The sequence below is a fragment of the Leuciscus leuciscus genome (assembly GCF_965113295.1).
Source record: "Leuciscus leuciscus genome assembly, chromosome: 8".
In the NCBI taxonomy this organism is placed as follows: domain Eukaryota; kingdom Metazoa; phylum Chordata; class Actinopteri; order Cypriniformes; family Leuciscidae; genus Leuciscus; species Leuciscus leuciscus.
Window position 1 is genome coordinate 6397664 of NC_138732.1, and position 18709 is coordinate 6416372.

An 18709-nucleotide genomic window follows, 5' to 3' on the forward strand; every position below is an offset into this window, starting at 1 on the left:
TCTCTGTAACCTGAGAAAGTCTCGTAAAAGTGGACGGAAGAGCCACACCAGATTAATTAGGTGAACCAGAATTAATCGAGCGCTAGAAAGTGCTCACGGAAAGATTTTGAGTAAACCTACTAATTACTGGAAGCATATTTGCTAAACCTTGCCGATTTGAGGTGACAAAATCGGATCTGTCAGAGACGTCTCACAGATTATTAGACGCGCGTCGAAGGAAAATCCAGGAGAGATAGAAATCAGCCAATATGGGGTCATCTCAAAGCAAGCTTGAACAAAATTTTATAGGCTACACCAGGTTTTCTGTAAAATGGAAAAATTACAGCCAGAAATGCATGCATGAAGTAGGGAAAAGAGAATGTTTTTCCTGATGGAAAATACAAACAGTGAATTGTTGGATTGAACAGATACAGAGGAAACTGGCATGTAGGGGAAGATCAAATTCATATTTATGAACGCCTGATTAAGTCAAATTAAGTTGAAATGATATGAAAAGTGAGTTTTAGATAAAAATAAGGCATTGAGTATGATTAACAGGGATTAACATGATATAAAGATAAGGAATGTTTCATTAAGCAGAACGGGAAAAATTCTATATTTTAGAGATAAAATAATTATTGAAATGATGTTTATTTTGACAACCATTGTCTTTTGAACCTAAAGGGTCCAGCTATGCTGGGAGTATAGCAACAGCGCTTGCTTGTTCAACCCAGCTTCTGGATGTTAATATGTACGTGATTTGTAATCAGTGTTGTTGATGATAACACAATTAGATAGATGTAAAGACAGCTATGTCTGAAGATTTGGGAAATCAATAATGTACAAAGTCAGATATTTTGTTGAAATTAAGTAATTGAAAGACAAGGACATTGTCTGTTTTATAAAGGAAATTATGGGTTGGAAATAATTTCCCTAGACACGTATGACTAAAAGTTAATCAGAAACTTTGTGAAACCCGCTTAGAATATTTTGATTTTCCATGTCGCTTATGAAAATTAATGTTCTGCCAATAATAATGATGTGGATGTGCTTTATTGTATTAATGTTATGAAAACAAGGTTATTTAAGAGTAGATTGCCATATTTTTATAACAAGAGTTGAAGGTGCAAGCGGTTAGGATAGCTGTCTGTGTAATTTAGAGACTGAGAACAAGATTTGAGGAATCTTGTGATTTCTGTGGAACAGTAGAGATAAGTGGAACTGAATAATGATAATATTAAGTTGAATCTGCATACTAACCATTTGAATAAGCTATCAAACCAGTGTTAATGAAATTAATGACATGCTAAATTTCTTTATACTGTATGAAGAGTAACTGAATAGTCCTGATACAAAAGAGAGCAAATGCTGTAAGCAGCTCTGCTCTGAAGCTCTCAGTTCAAAGAGATTTGCAGATTATGTTTTTGTAAAAGTTTGATTCTGATTGGAAAGATAAACTTTGACTGGCTCCAAACAAAGAAAGTGCCAAACTAACACAAATTTAAAGAAAAGTCTGTGTTAATATGGGTTAGAAAGTAGATCAGTGTTAATATGATGAAGATTGTGATTCGGCTATTGTAATTGAATTTGCAGCGGACAGTGGGGGAAAATGCAGAGAACTTATCAGTGGCTCTGTTTGCATTTCATGAATAAGAACACTCTGCTTCAGGGGTGTAAAGTAGGGTGGAGATGTTAGAAAGACCACAGGGATAAGACTGTAGGTAGAATAACAAAGAGTGTTTTATTGCGGTCAGCGAAGTCATTCAGTGACTGTAAAATGCGATGATATAGAGAGACAAATCTAACGAATGATTTATAGTGATAATCATAAAATGTATGACAAAGCAGAGAGCGCAGCCTCAAAAGCTAGTAGGAACCATAGAAGCAGATTGATAAACTCCTAGAGAAAACATTGAAGTCGGGTATTAAATTATGGTAATTGAAAACCTGACAACTCAAATTGAAATGAAATTTGAAACGTTATTAAGAATTAGAATAATTATTATTTCTTTAAGAAAAATAAGCAGAAGCAGTGTTACAGGATTAACAGTTGCAAAATGTAAAATGTATAAAAAAGGCATTTGATTAAACAAAAGCTTGTTGTTGACTATGAAAAGAGCCAACAGCCGATGTTTTGGGTTCAAAAGATAAGATTGTGAATTGGCCAAAACAGGTTTGCTTATCTGGATTTGGTATGTGCTGTAACTGAAACTGCCACAGTTTCAGTGCAACAGAGACTCATTCTGAGTGGAAATTTGTAATGTCTAAATTACAATACATGTAATTTATGGAAAAGATGCCTTAAGATGGTAGATAAAGTCTGAAGTTAAAAGTTTATGAGAATGCAGTGTATCAGTCCTGAATGCCTCAAGAGTCTCTCTCATTCAATGTCAGCTGAAAGCTGTTGTCTGAGCCTGTGTAAAGCACAGTGTTTCAGTTGAAAATCATAGACACAGAGATGTTAAAGGAAATCATTGCCATTCAAAAGGGCAATTTGTACTTAAAACGTTTTAAAAGTAAAACTGAAAGACTTTAAAGAAGTCTTTAAAATAATACTGTTTTGAACTTGTTTATTTTAGGACCAGTGACTGTCTCATTTTAGCCCCCACCATAAAACAGGGCTGATGGCTCCGGCTACAGAAGTAACAGTACACTGAATGTACGATTGTGATCTAAATTCACTGAGTATAATCTAAGCAGCTAGGTTGCTGCCTTTAAAATGATTAATGAATTTAAGTGATTAAATACTGCTGTTATTAATCCGTCTCCCTATGTTTAACACTAGTAGGCAGTCCGAATGGCTCTGATGACTCTTGAATGCGCCTTTTCCTAAGCTCCAGAAACCAACAGATTATGTTGAAGAAAACGGTCACAGATTCTGTAATGGGGAAAAGCGGTTACCAGTGTGTACGAGTGATTACTTCAAAGACGGGTAAGATCTTAAGGCCAAAAGGACAACCTAAGACAGAAGGATCACGCAAAAACACTGGGCATTTCCTGATGGAGGTGTTTTTATGTGAGATGGATATGAGAGTGGCGCTGATTGACTGAGTGGCGATCAGCTTCAGCAGATCATTGAGAGGCGAGATGAGCTGTAAGAAGTTCAGTCTGCCCCAGAAAATGTGAGCCCCTATACCACTCACAAGAAACCGCGTTGATTGTATGGCTTGTCCTCCATTGTGACGTGTCTGCATCTATGCCAGGGAGACAACACCCTGAAGAAAAGAAAATTATTGCTTAAGAGCTAATGGAAATAGGCTTTCAAGAGCCAACTGAGACCGTGAGGTGATTGTCATTATTTGTTGTGGAGACCGTAACAAGACGTATTAATTTATATAAGGAACATGATGTTGGTTGCCTTATGGGCAAAGAAAATTTTTGAACTTCTGAAGGTCGTTAGACATGGTGGTGGCTAAAGATGAGAACAGCTTGTGATGAGTCAAGAGAAATTTCTGAAAAAACGAAGGTTAGGTGAATTGAGTATTTAAACTAAAGATAACCTTAGAAAAGATCTAATGTATCTAATGTATTTTAGATCGTTGTAATGGTTCTAATTTGAGTCAAACATCTGTATTTTGACATTTGTGAACTATTAAGGGTTGACTATGATTATTTTAGTTACAGTCCTAGGAGGCTGTTGAAAAGATTATTTGCTTATAATGAGAGAGAAAGAGACTGCTTGAGTGGAGGAAGAGGATGGTACTCTGTCTTTCTGTTATCAGTCAGCCAAAGAAAGATGAGCAAAGTAAAATAATGAACCAAAACAATCCAGCTAACTTTTCTAAAATCAAATGAATAATGAACAGACATGCTTTGAAACTGGTTAAGAGGCCATAAATAAAACATTAGATAAAAGATACAGGAAAATGTAAGGTTAAACTGTCATTTAAAATTTAAATATTTTTAGAGAAAATATATAAATAAGAAATATGAGCGGTTCATAGTCAGGGATGAGTGTGAGTGTTAATTCATGTTTTGAACAGTATGTGTTAGTTAAGGACAACCATTCTGTCTGAATAGTGTGTATAAATTTGTCACTTAACCTCTGGAAAGAGTGTTTTAGTATTATAAATTGGTTAAGGCAAATGACAAATTTGAAAGTAAGCTGAGGATTGTGAGTCAATCTGATGAGAAGGCAACACAGAACATAGGACGAGCTTTAAGTTTTAATTGATCATCGAGCTCTGTCTGTTAATTGTTATTTTGATCATTTATGATGTGCAGTAAATTTGAGTTAAGACCTGGAGAATGTTTGTAGATGACTGAATTGCGAGACCAACGACAGGCTTGAAAAACAGGATTTGCTGTGAGACTCGGGGCCGCTGCCCTTTAAAACAATTTGATAAGAAGATGAAATTGTGGCTTTAAGTAATATTTTTGTTTAAGAGACAAAGAAAGATGTCTAAAAGAAATTTGGCTGAAGGACAATGTTTGGGTTAGCAAACTTTGTCCAAACAAATGTTACCAAGTAAATATGAACAAATATTGCAGTTTTCCTGTAGCTCAAACATTAGAGTTTGACACCTGTAACGCCAAGGTCATGGGTTTGATTTCTGAGGGAAAGCAAGAACTGATAAGTCGTGCGTCAAGAGGAGGATGATAACAGTTGGGGTCACATTTGCTGAAAGCCATCGCACAGGTGGGAAGATAAATGTTGGAAGAACACTGGGTTTTAATTGGGTAAAAGCCCTGCAAGAAGCCATTCTTCCCCCGAACAAAATTGCTGTGTGCATTGTTTGTATTTTTAAGTGTGCCAATAACAAGAATTGTTTCGACAGGAAACGCCAGGGCAGATGCGGCAGCACAGCAGACAAAAGAAAACTATGTGACAATAACCTCAACATTTGTTTTTCTTTACAGAAGATGCAGACACACACACACACACACACACACACACACACACACACACACACGAACAAATGGTCAGATAAGAGCTTTTCAACTCTTCAGGGGGGGGGGACCAGAAGGACCATTTGCATTCAGGAAAACCCAGAGGGTTAGAAGAATTTGTCTAAAACCAGCACAGGAGTGAAATGACAGGGCAGACTGTACCCAGTGAAAACAATAGCTATGAATGAATTTGATTAGTAATCCTGGCCTGGGTCATTATTGTGGCAGAAAGATGCCACACCTTGCGCAGTGCATAACTTAACATTTTCATTTTGCAGGATGTCAGAACGGATTGAACCAAACAGAACTGATTCTGTATTGTTTTGTTAACATGAGCAACATGGGTTGAATGTTTTTTTTAGGGGAACAAGAACCCTGAGTGCCATTCAATGAGCAAGAAATTATCCGGTGATATGTTTCAGGTTGAAAATTTCACAGGTCACACCAAAGGGACGACAAGACAAGCGGTCACTAACAAAATCACTTAAGGTCTGCTTTCACAGGTGACAGCAGACAGTAAACGACTCATTCCAGTGGGGGTGCGATCATGATCTAAGGGAAAACCTTGTAAGGATTTGAAAATCAACCAACCAACATCAGCAACCCCACACGCCAACGCGAAGAATAAAGCGAGAGATCAAGGATATGTGCTAGAAACATTCCTCTCTTGCCCACGCTGGAAAGACCATTTCAACGATGCGCAAAGTGTCAAAATGGTGAAGATGGAACATCCATGGGGCAAGGAGATGATCAACACATCTGGAGAAAGATGTGGACCAACTGATGGTTTAAGTTTAGCAGAAGAATATGTTTCGTGATGACTTTGATGATTGTATTTGATTGAATCAAACTAGGTATTGATTTGTTTGGTGCAAATGTAGAAAATCTATTAACTAATGTGTAATAAGCTATGAAAGACAGTCCATAATGGAAGTATTAGAGTTAATATTGAACAACTACATTGGTTAGAAGGATGCAGGGTTTGAAATGAGGGATTTTTATTCTACTTTTAATCTTTGAATTTTATTGGTAAACATTTTTATTCAAATCAACCAGGGGTGTTAAATTGATATGGTTTTCCTACTATGACAATCTATACTATTTCTTGTTTATACTGGAGTGACTGAGGGTCCGATTTATCGGGAAATACGGTAACAGTGCTTATCCATTTAGCCCGGCTTCAGATAAAATGTTTACTTGCTTGCTCCAAAGTTTTTATTTTTATTTAATTTTTCTTATTTCTTTCAAGGTTCAAGTAGAGTGATCAGGTATATGAAAATCAGACATGAAGGGTATAACTGTGATGTAAGAAACTCGAATTAATTCTAGTCTTATGTAAAGACTTGAATTGATTCTATTCTGAAGATTTAATAGTATAATGGGTTTGATTAGAAAACAAGAGTGAATTTTTCTATGTTGTTTATCAGAGAATGATAAAGAGGAGGAATTTGTTGTGGAAAAATTCATATTTTCTTTGTATTTTATTTTCAATGATTTAACAAATGAATGCCATACATTCATTTGTCTGTATTCTGAGTTTCTTTTATGATGTTAGTACAACTGCAGGGTGTGTGTGTGTGACTCAGAGGTGAGAAGATTAGGGGGTAAGGGGAGCCACAGGGGTTCCTCTGTGTCTTTTGTTTAGTGGGGGCTGTAAGAGATAGCTTTTGAAAGAGATAACACTATAAAAATGCGGGCCCATCTCTGCTCTGGGTCTCACTCTGTCTGCAGCTGGTCTGTGGGCAGACTGGGAACATTTCTTGCAAGAAATAAATATCTTTTAAGAACAATTTGATCCTGATGTCTCTTATGCCTGATGCTGTTTTGTTAGTTACTTGTTTTTGCCTCAACAATAGTTCCCAGTATGTATACGGTTAGAAGATGTCTGTGATGGCAAATCACTCCGCCCAAGTAGCAGTGCTTCGCCTTCTGAGAATATAGTTCCCAGTATGTACACAGTTAGAAGATGGCTGTGTCTCAGTGTGACCTTGTTATTTGTACATGCTGTGACTATACAAATCACAACATGTAAATAGGAAAATGTTGGTGTTATTTTGTCACTTATTGGGAGCAGTATGCTAGCTGTAGCCATTTACCTCCAGTCTTTGTGCTAAGCTAGGCTAGCGGTGGGTGCGTCAGACAGAGTTACGGCACGCACGGAGATGAGAAGGGTATGTATGGACTTATCTAACTCTGGGGGATACGGTGAATAAGCTAAAGTCCCAAAAAGTCGGCGTGTTCCTTTAAGGCACTTTAAGTGTTTTTCACGTTAAGCCTTTTAGAACGCAGGACTACTGAAATACTGCAGCTGGTGCTTTATATGGATCATAAGTGCCCAAAACTGTTCACATATTTTAGTTTTTTTCTTTTGAGAGGTGATCTAAATATTAAAAGCGGCCCGTGCTTCAGTTCTATGGATGTTGTGCCCTCCAGGTCTTCATGCCAGTCACATGACTGAAAACTATGACATATCAAGCATGATTCTCACCCACGACCAGCAGTTGTGTGGTGGAGCTGTTGGCTCCGGCCTCGTTCTGGCCCGTACACGTGATGTTGCCAGAATCAGACATCTTAACAGCCGGCATGTTGAGGATGCTCTCGATGGCCAAACGATCCCCCTGCATCTTTGATTTCTCTTCCGCTCGAGGCAGCTGCGAATGAGAAGAACAACATTACTGGACTCTTTACATGCTTAAAGAAGTCTCTTCTGCTCATCAAGGCTTCATTTATTTGATCAAAATGACTGTCATTTTGTGAAATGTTCTCTATTTGAATATATTTTCAAATGTAATTTATTCCTGTGATCATAACATTTCTGATTATTATCAATGTTAAAGACAGTTGTGATGCTTCATTTTTTTTGTGGAAACCAAGATAAAGCAAGATTTTTCAGGATGACTACAAAGTTCAAAAGAACAGCATTTATTTAATATGAAAATATTGTGCAACATTATAAATGTCTTTACTGTCGCTTTTGAATAATAGAATTGTTTCCCAAAAATGTGTTAGAATTGACTATTGGCTTTTTAGTCTATTGAAAGAGGCCTGATACATATCATTACAAATATTTTACCCAGAATCAGGCACGAGTCCAGAGGTCAAAGGTCGTACCTTTCTGGTGGAGTGTGTCCATGTGACGTTGTAGTAAAAGTCTGGGTTATTTGTGGTGCAAATGATCTGTAAGCTCTCTCCCACCAGTTTCACATACTCGTTTCTCCTCAGGAACACGTACGGTGGAAAACGTAACCCTGATTAAAAAATATAGTAGAGATATTAAATGAGTAGCTTTTATTAACTTTGATATTTTGTTACAACTTTGATGTACTGAATGTTGCACATCAGGGTTTCCCATACGCTTTTGCAATCTGGTGCAGATTAAGATGAAATTCTGATAGCTTTTACTGTAAATCAATGAGATATTTTTAACATTCTAGCAGACTACATATTTAATATGTATATTTTTTTTTCAAATTACACATTTTAATTTTTCTTTAATTTTATTTAATTTTAGGATTTAATTAATCATTAGCTTTTTGTCAACTTAAAGTTGGGAAACCCTGTTTTACATCATTCATTCAGCAATAAGAATAAATTGACACATTTTGGAATTTTGTGATTTTTACAAGCTTTTCATCTTTGGAACAGTTTGTGAAATCACAAAATTCCAAAATGTATCAATTTATTCTTATTCTTAAAATCTGGAGATAGCAAGATGTAATATTTTTGAAGTCATTTTGCTTCTCAAATCAATGCATATTGATCTAAAAATAAATGTATATTGATATTTGGACTGAAAAACAAGATAATAACTTGCAGCTTAAATAAAACTCACTTTGCCTGATGTTTATATTGAATATCTTTGACACTTTCTCAACGCCTCCAATTCTAGCGCTGCAAATGTAGTCGGCGGTGAATCCAGGCTGAACGTTGCGAATCAGGACACCTTTCCTGGGGTCAAAGGTCACGTCCATGCCGTAAGGTATCGCTGAGCCGTTCTCCATGCGGAAGGTGAAGTCCGTGGCGTCGGGGTCGGTCAGAAGACACGGGATCAACAGATCTTCACCTTCTTTACGCACAAATGGCTGAATGAAACCCGGTGAAGCGAAGAGATCTCGGGGATCTGTAACAACACAGATGCGGTTTCACATGTTATTGAACATTCAACTTCACCAGTGACCAGATCCTTAACCACTACACCACAACTACTCTTGTTTTCCATTACAAATATCCCAAAATCTGCCACTAATCTCGTTTTCCCTTTGAATTAAGTTTTTTTAAACTTGAATTTTTTTCTGTGGAAATGTGATAATAGCACAAACTCACCTCATTTTGATGAAAGCCAGACTTTTCACACACAAAGCCAGACTTAATAAATCCAAACTTAAATATCTTAAGTCATTCTGCTTCTCAAGTAAATGTGTCTTGATTTAAAGGGATTGCTCACCTCTGACAAACACATGAACTGAAGACGACATATTTGAGTCATTTCCGTTCGAATAATTGCACTTGTATGTTCCTGTAAAATCCGCCGTGGCTTTTTCCACACGGAAACTCCGGATGTTGCCGACATCTTTGGAGATGTAACGTTTGAATTTGGCCAGTCGGAGATGCCACGTCACCGGGCCGTCGCCCTCGCAGATCAAATGAAGAGGAGAACCGGAGCTGAGAATCACATCAGAACCGGCCAGAGCGCCAGAGTTCAGTCTGATCCGCGGTTCAGACAAACCTGACAATCAAAACGCAGAAGAGAAACAATGTTCAAAATGGAACAGTTTAATAAACCTCTTTGATAAATCAAGCTTTTCAGGCTCATATAGTATGATGGTGAGAACATGAAGCTCATACTTGAGGAGGAAAAGACAGCTCGGCCCAAACTGAGCAAAAATATGCAATTTGGTGCAAAATTCAGATGAAATTCTGATAGCTTGTAATGTAAATCAATGAGATCTTTATAACAGAATAACCAACTACCGACATAAACTCATATACAGCGGGGGAAATAAGTATTGAACACGTCATCATTTTTCTCAGTAAATATATTTCCAAAGGTGCTATTGACATGAAATTTTCCCCAGATGTTGGTAACAACCCAATTAAGCCATACATACAAAGAAACAAACCAAAATAAGTTCAGAAAGTAAGTTGGACAACTCTTCTGATTATTCTTTTCACTCCTCTATCAGAAATCTTGCGAGGAGCACTGGTCGAAGCAAATTTATGGTGAAATTATTGTCTTTCCACTTCTGTATTATGGCCCCAAAAGTGCTCACTGGACCATTCAGAAGCTTAGAATGGCGCCTATAACCAATGCCATCATTATGTTTTGCAACAATTAGGTTGCGAAGGTCTTGAGACAGCTCTTTGCTTTTACCCATCATGAGATGTGTCTTGTGTGACACCTTGGCAATGAGACCTTTTTGTAGGCCATCATTTGGGACTGAACCAGCTGTTATTAATTTCCACTGACAGGGGGCTGGATTGCTTTTTAATTACTGTAAGTTTTCAGCAGTTGTCTTGGCTTTCCATGCCTTTTTGCGCCTCCCTTTCTTCTTGTGTTCAATACTTTTTCCCTGTGTCATTTCACATTATTACACATAACTTAATTTCTGAACTTATTTTTGTTTGTTTCTTTGTATGTATGGCTTACTTGGGTTGTTACCAACATCTGGTGAAAATTTCATGTCAATAGCACCTTTGGAAGTATATTTACTGAGAAAAATGATGACGTGTTCAATACTTATTTCCCCCGCTGTAAATATCAATCGTCACTCTATATCTCCAATAATGAGTATGAACTATCACTGAGACGACAGAAGGCATGCAGTAGATCACGTGCAACAGGTTTTCCAGCAGTTTTGATCATGTTGATCATTCAGAAGCCTTAGTGTCTATCAAATATGGCTCTATAGAGTTTCAAGTTTGTTTCAGATGTTACTCCAAACACCCTTAGAAGAGAAAATAAGATTTATACATTTAGATCTATAGAAATAAGCAGCCGAGAGCTTCTCTCATCATATTGCAATAATGGATGTTTCATGACTCACATTAATGACGTTTCTTGACCTCTCATTAACCCAGATGTCCTTATACTTCAAACGCATTACTCAAATCTGACAAACACGACAACTTTAGACTCTCAGTTCAGATTCCCACAGCAATAAACAACTAAATAATGACTCTTTTGAACAAGTATTAACTCATATTTGATCAAACTTCCATCTCAATGATTCAGTTCCTGTTTATTTCTGTGACACTGAAACAATCTCTACAGAAATAAATAAAGGTGACTTGATTTGAATTTAGCACAAGGCCTTTTTGAAACACTATATACTGCATACTGTTTTTTATATAGTATGTGAAACAGTATAGAGCTGTAGAAGTGTTTTATTTTAACATTTCACAAACCTACAAGTGTAAATCAACTGTTAAGATAACTAGTTTTCTGATTTTCACACAAAATCTGACCACCTATATATATATCCTGGCTTACAAAGCTCTCAAAAACACTTTAGTTTAGGGTCCAAATCTCGCTATGAACTAGTTGCTTATTAGCGTTAGTATTACTAGGATACTGACTGTTTATTAGTACGTATGCCCTATTCTACATGATCATATTCTACATACCTTAAAATTCCAATACCTAAACTTAACAACTACCTTACTAACTATTATAACTAAGCAGTAATTAGGAGTTTACTGAGGCAAAAATCATGGTTAAAAATTAGTTAATAGTGAGAATTGGACCCTAGTCTAAAGTGCGACCAAATTCTGTTTTAAAATTGTCCGATTATGACATGTTTATGACATCATTCCTGCTCTCTGTACTGCAGATCTCTCTTGAAACGCTGACGGTCACATCGATAAGAAAAGGTTCATGTGAATGTGTTGATATGAGGGGTGAAGTAATGAGGAGAGAAATGAAAGCAGTGTGTGTGTGTGTGTGTGTGTGTGTTCAGTGAGAGAACATGATGAAGAGTCGTGATCCGCACTGCGCAATCAGCCTCAAACATCCCGATCCTTCTCTCACTTCTGCTTTCCTCATTGACGCATGAACTGGAATGTTAAAGGTCTAACAATAAAACACTGAAAAACTGTCTCTTTCCATCATTTAATGGGACAAGCCTTATGTTTGTGTTGTGTGTGTTTTATTCAAACTCATTTCAATGAGAATTTAACCATCGTCTTCTTGAAAAAACAGTTGTTTTGGATATCAGTGCAAAAATGTATGTTCTTTCTCAGTTTTTTTGTCTTGTTTTCTAGTGCAAATGTGACCCTGGACCACAAAACCAGTCACGGGTCGCACGGGTATATTTGTGGCAATAGCCAACTTAATATCCTAATGATTTTTGGCATAAAAGAAAAATCGATAATTTTGACCCATACAATGTATCATGGGTCAAAATTATCGATTTTTCTTTTATGCCAAAAATCATTAGGATATTAAGTAAAGATCATGTTCCAATTTCAAACCGTAAATATATAAAACATTTTTTTTGAGAGTGAATGCTGCACAATCGCGAACATAAATGGACAACTTTAAAGGAGATTTTCTCAATGTTTCGATGTTTTTGCACCCTCAGATTCCAGATTTTCAATAGTTGTATCTCAACCAAATATTATCCAATCCTAACAAATCTTACATCAATGGAAAGCTTATTTATTCAACTTTCATATGATGCATACATCTCAAATTCAAAAAATTTAACCATCATGTGACTGGTTTTGTGGTCCAGGGTCACAAATATCAAAACAGTTTGAATCAAGATACATTTACTTGGGATGCAAAATGACTTCAGATATAAGGTGCTAAATTCACACTCTCAGAAATAAAGGTTTCAAAAGGGTGTTTTCGCAGTGATTGAAGAACAACTTTTGGTTCCTCAAAGAATCTTTTGGTGAAATGTTCTAAAAAATTAATTTTAGTATAATCTGAAGAATCTTTTGTTGAATAGAAAGATTCCATGGATGTTAAAGGTTCTTCATAGAACCATCAATGCCGATAAATAACCATTATTTTTAAGAGTTTATGCTTAAAACAAGAACAAATATCTGCCAATAGGCTAAGAAAAATAAATGTTAATTCAAAAGGAAAACACTTTTTTTTCCCCTGATTCTTTTATCAGATATTTGTTCTTAATCATAAATCTCATTTAATTTTGATCAATTTATAAAAAAAAAAAAAAAAAAAATTTTTGCATCCCAAGTAAATTGATCTTGATTTAAGAATGTTTTTGAATATTTGTACTGGGAATAATAAAAAAAAAAAAAAAATACTGAGTAAGTGCACACTTCAGTGTAATTCTCAAAAGCTACAGTAAACCAAAATCCATCAGCGCTGGTCACATGACACGACAAACAGAGTCAATCCATAGACAACATTTCAAATCCAACTCAGAACCGATTTCATCCATAATTGTGTGAGAAACATCGAGAAACAAGAACCAGATCAAGAACTGGTTCACATCAATTAAAAAACAAACCAAGATTCTTCATACGGCATCAAACATTTTGGAGCATCAAACGAGCTGCCTTTTCATAGTCCTGAAGATTTAATGGAGATCTATCTCAGTTCTGTCTCATTTCATCAAATTTGTCTCAGATGTTTCTACTAAAAATGCTTATAAGAAACAAACACGAGTCAAAAGCATGAGTATAAGAGACATTAAATGAATGGAGAAAGCATATCAGATCAATTGATGAGGAATGTATGAGTTCATATTATGACTTCTGAATACTTCTGAATAAAGAGTTTGGTATCTCTGTATATTTGAGCACAGTTTGAGACATTTTTCAGATCTCTTCTGAAACTAATGTGAGATTACTATGACTTTTGACAGGAGAAACATCTGAGAAGTAAGAGAAATAATAGATTTTTTATTTTTTTTATTTTTTTACAGTAATGTAAATGTTGAGAGTCTTACCCTGAGCTCGACCGAACAGGATCCCACAGACGAACAGGACCGCAAACATCTCAAAGCGGCTCCTGTTCAACAGTTTATCAGTCTTCAGTGTCTCAGAGGAAATAAGGACTGATCCTTCGGTCCGTCAACACAGACTTCTCATTTCTGTCTCACAGGATATGACAACTGAGGGAAATTAGCTGACTGAGTAATAATACTTAGAAACAGTATTAAAAATAAACATTTTGCGGAGATAAAGTCTATTGGTGTGAACAAAAACGATGTTGATCATTCATCAAAATCTGAATGAACCAATTAAGCAAAAAAAAAAAAAAGAAAAAGAAAAAAAAAAAGTTCTTGCTCAGAATGTTTATCTTGTTTTCCAGTACAAATATCTAAACATTCCTAAATCAAGATGCATTTATTTGAGAAGCAAAATAACTTAAGATTTTAGGTACTATTTTCTAAAAAATTTGCCAAATTTTAGTTTATGGTTAAAACAATTCTAAAATATCTGCCAATGAGGTCAAAAAAAAAAAAAAAACTTAATTCAAGGGGACCTCATTGGCAGATATTTTAAATTTGTTTTAAGCATAAACTCACTAAATGTAGGTATTTTTCTGAAAATAATACTTAAAATCTTAAGTTATTTTGCTCCTCAAATAAATGCATCTTGATTTAAGAATGTTTAGATATTTGTACTGGAAAACAAGACAAAAATAATGTGGAAGAAAATATTTTTTTGCAGTTGAGAAGCAAAATGACAAGATAGGCCTATTAGGTCTTGCTTTCTGAAAAGATTGATCAAAATGAATTAAGTTTATGCTTAAAAAACAGGGGTAAGAAATATACATTTAATTCAAACGGAAAGCAAGTTTATTTTTCTCACCATATGGACATATATTTTTCTTGTTTTAAAATAAACGTAATCTTTTGAGCATAAACACACATAATTTTGATAATTTTATCGGAAAACACGACACTTAATATCATATTGTGCATCTAAAGTGTGTATCTTGATTTTAAGAACATTTAGATATTTCTACAGAAAAAGACAAAATACTAAAACACTAAGATTTTTTTTTTTTTTTTCAGTGTAACAAAAAGCAAAGGTTTGTTTACCTGAGTGTCAGAGAAGCTCTAAAGATCCAGATGAGAAGATCTTCATCAAACCCTTCTGCTGCGTGTCCTGATAATCTCCAGTCTGAAGCTCAAACTGAAGCTCACCAGGCCTGGAACGGTCACACTCCTCAAACCGTCAGCACTGCGGTACTCAACTGAAACCAATGCGGGTCCTGAACACTGAGAACGGCGGGAGTTATGGACGTCTGTCCGTGACCTCTTGAACAAAACCATCCAGTGTTCAGACAGCCTCATGATCAGCACATCTGTGTTTACATGTGAAAAACAGCTTCTTTTAATATCACATGAAGAAAGACTGCAGCTGTATTTCCCCTGAGATGAGTTAATAATTGATTTTGCTCACTTTATGGCTTTTTTCTGTTGCTTTTGTTTGGACTATGAGGGTTCGAAGAAGGAAAAAGGCCTACATGACATTTTAGTGCACTCAATTACTCAGTGAAAGGTCTTCAGTATGATGTATATAGATCCTGATGACAAACCAGGATTTGCCCTCTGATATTTGCCTACAACATTACAGGATTAGTTTGACAGAGGTTTTGTTCATTTCTGGAAATGTCCAGCAGTTAATCTAGTATACTTTCTGTATTACATAATATATTATTAACATACACTCACCGGCCACTTTATGTACAACTGCTTGTTAATGCAAATATCAAATTAGCCAATCACATTGCAGCAACTCAATGCACTTATGCATATAGACATGATCAAGATGATCTGCTGAAGTTGGAGCATCAGAATGAGGAAGAAAGTTGATTTTAGTGACTTTTAACATGACACGGTTGTTGGTGCCAAACTGGCTGGTCTGAGTGATTCAGAAACTGCTGATCTACTGGGATTTTCACACACAATCATCTCTAGGGTTTACAGAGAATGGCCAGAAAAACAGAAAATATCCAGTGAGCGGCAGTTCTGTATGTGGAAATGACTTGAGGAGAATGATCAGACTGGTTCAGCTGATAGAAAGACAACAGTGACTCAAAAAACCAATCGCTACAACCAGAGTGCGAATTACCCCACCGTAATTGGGGGGTACTGCTCCTTTACTTCTTCTATGACCATCATGGTCCACTACCATATCAATCCCCACCGTGATCGCCAAGTGCAACATGTGTTGTGCAACACACATACAAGGTCTAAACATGCGACAAACTGATAATCAGTAGGCTACAGAATATCTCATTGTTATTATATATCCAATAGAGAACTGTTTTGATCAACTCCCAAAAGTTAGATGTTAAGTGCACTGAAACACCATTCTAATAACTAGTAAAAGTAATACCTTTACAAGAAGCCTATTGCCTATTTCAGGGTTTTTCCTGGCTCAAAATGAGGCGGAGGTGGTAAAATCATAATAATGTATTTTAATAATAAGATAATTAAATGTGTATTTTTTTTGTAGATCATCATATAGCCTAATGTGTTTCCCAAATTTTTTTGTAGGTGGAGCTTGGTATCTCTAGGGTCCGGGGGAATGCCCCTCCGGAAGAAAATATTGTACATTTTAAAGATAAATTTATTAATCTGGTGCACTTTGAGTCCCCCGAATCCACTATTAAAAATATATAATCCACCCGCAAACCGCCTATATTTAGATATCTGCATCTGATCATCACATTACAATTATTCAAATTCTCAGTGTTAAGCATGATAACATGGTAACATATCACACTGAAGTAGGCTGATTTAAAATGAACATTTATTTAAAATAAAAGTTCTTCTTTTGGCAAAATTACATTTCCTTAATAGCCTAAACAGAGGCTTTACTCCCTTCAAGCTTAAATTGTCAATGTTTCATTACATCACTGTTTGAAAACACTCAGAATATTTTTTTGTACCTTTATAAAGGGCATTTTCCCCTAATTTTATTAAATGTATGCTCCATCTTTCATTTCAAATTCTTAAATTTGATATTCAATTAAAATAATTAGACACTAGGCTGTTACCAATACAATTAAATAATTTACATTGAACAATTATAACTGTATTAAATGAGATTATTTTAAATATTTTTGAATATACAAATAAGGAATGTTGAAAAGAATGATACTTTATGAAACTAGCGTTTTGTCATTCAACGTTGACACTTGCTTGAGAAGTTGAAGTCGTTCTCGATCTCCGTTGCTTCTAGCCACGGTGGTTAAAAATGGTACGGTCCACAATAGGGGTGTCTGAAATCGCTTTACATTAAAATGTTCCTGCAGTGAAAATAGGAGTTGAATTGTATTGTAACTGTAATTATATTTTTTCACAATATCAGAAAAATTATCTGACCCCCCCAAAACTGATATTTTTGTCCCTTTGGGGGGTAGTACCCCCCAGTACCCCCTGTAATTCAAACTATGGCTACAACCGAAGTCTGCAGAAGAGCATCTCTGAACACACAACATAATGAAGCTCGAAGCAGAAGAGCTACAGCAAAACACTGGCTGCGATTCACACGGGCTCACCGACATTAGACAATAGAAGTTTGGAAAAGCGTTGCCTGGTCTGATGAGTCTTGATTTCTGCTTGATGGGTCAGAATTTGGCGTAAACAACACTAAACACTAAAGCATGGATCCTGCCATGTATCAGCGGGTATTTCAGGCTGATATTTTCCTGGCACACTTTGAGCCTCTTAGGACCAATTAATCATCGTTTAAATGCCACAGCCGACCTGAGTATTGTTGCTGACCATATCCATCCCTTTATGACCACAGTTATTTCCAGGTAGCAATTTAAGTGCTGAAAAGTAAGCTTACTTCAGTTAGCTGCAAAGGCAACATTTCAACTTCATTTCAATGAACAAAAATGCTTTTAAAAGTTTCAGTTTCAATTCATTTGAATAACCCTGATGTCGAGTAAAGAGTAACGGGAAACCACATTTATAAATACATTTATGTTTTCTCAGAGACAGTAATAACACTAAATTAAGAGTGAATGGAGTCTGTTGTTTTTAGGGCAAAGTTGATCGTTTAGGGTGTAACTAATATCTCCATTAGCTCTCCTGAGCCGTGAAAGAGCAACAACAGACATATTATTAAAGACTTTATCACAGCTTTTTTATTGTTTATCATACACAGACTGTGTAAAAGAGCAAATGTACAAAATATCTATACAAAAATATACTTGTAAACATACATATAGCTTTGGTACCTTAGAGTGTGTAACTTTACTAATGTGATACATGTATTGAAATGTGCAATTTAATAAGGCCTTGTGCATACATGAAAACACTTAAATTGCTATAATGACATAAAAGACAATGAAGAATAAACATACAAACTCCTTCTTAAACTCTGTTTGGGTATATCACGTGTTTGCATGAAAAACATTGCGTGGAAGAGTTATTGGACTGGTACTAATATGATTATTTTGATTCTAATGTACCGTGAGTCATTCAGATATACCGTTATTATCAATGACACATTGAATGGCTTGATTTTGTACAAAAAAAATTATGTTCTTCTTCAGGATTGTTGACTTGTTTTCCAGTGCAAATATCGAAACATTGCTAAATCAAGATACATTTACTGGAGACGTAAAATTACTCAAGACTTAAGTCTTGTTTTCTGAAAAATTAAGCAAGTTTTTGCCGGACAACAAGACAAAATATCTGCCAATCGGGTCAGAATAAATTTGTTTAAAGATGTTAAAGTTTATATTTCTTACCACATTTTTATTCCCCTGTTTTAAGCATAAACTCACTTGATAAATTTTTCTGAAAATAAGACGCAATGTCTTTTTGCTTCTCAAATAAACAAGACTTAATATCTTTAGTCATTTTGCTTCTCAAGTAAATGTTGATTTAAGAAT

At 35.7% G+C, this 18709-nt stretch overlaps 2 protein-coding genes across 2 annotated transcripts in view; one reads left to right on the forward strand and one right to left on the reverse strand.

Annotated features, from left to right (window-relative positions):
- Positions 1-13507, forward strand: part of hmgxb3 (HMG box domain containing 3) — a 49926-nt gene extending 36419 nt beyond the window's left edge. The window contains exon 22 of the mRNA XM_082176857.1: positions 13495-13507. The gene's annotated coding sequence lies outside the window, so the exon portion shown is untranslated. The remainder of the gene's footprint in view (positions 1-13494) is intronic.
- csf1ra (colony stimulating factor 1 receptor, a) overlaps positions 1-13944 on the reverse strand; it is a 31673-nt gene extending 17729 nt beyond the window's left edge. Inside the window, exons 1-5 of the mRNA XM_082176917.1 lie at positions 13791-13944; positions 9314-9595; positions 8702-8989; positions 7981-8117; positions 7358-7520 (exon numbers count right to left, since the gene is read on the reverse strand). Coding sequence (XP_082033043.1) covers positions 7358-7520; positions 7981-8117; positions 8702-8989; positions 9314-9595; positions 13791-13839 — 919 coding nt within the window. The 5' untranslated portion in view covers positions 13840-13944. The remainder of the gene's footprint in view (positions 1-7357; positions 7521-7980; positions 8118-8701; positions 8990-9313; positions 9596-13790) is intronic.
- Positions 13945-18709: the final 4765 nt, after the last annotated feature.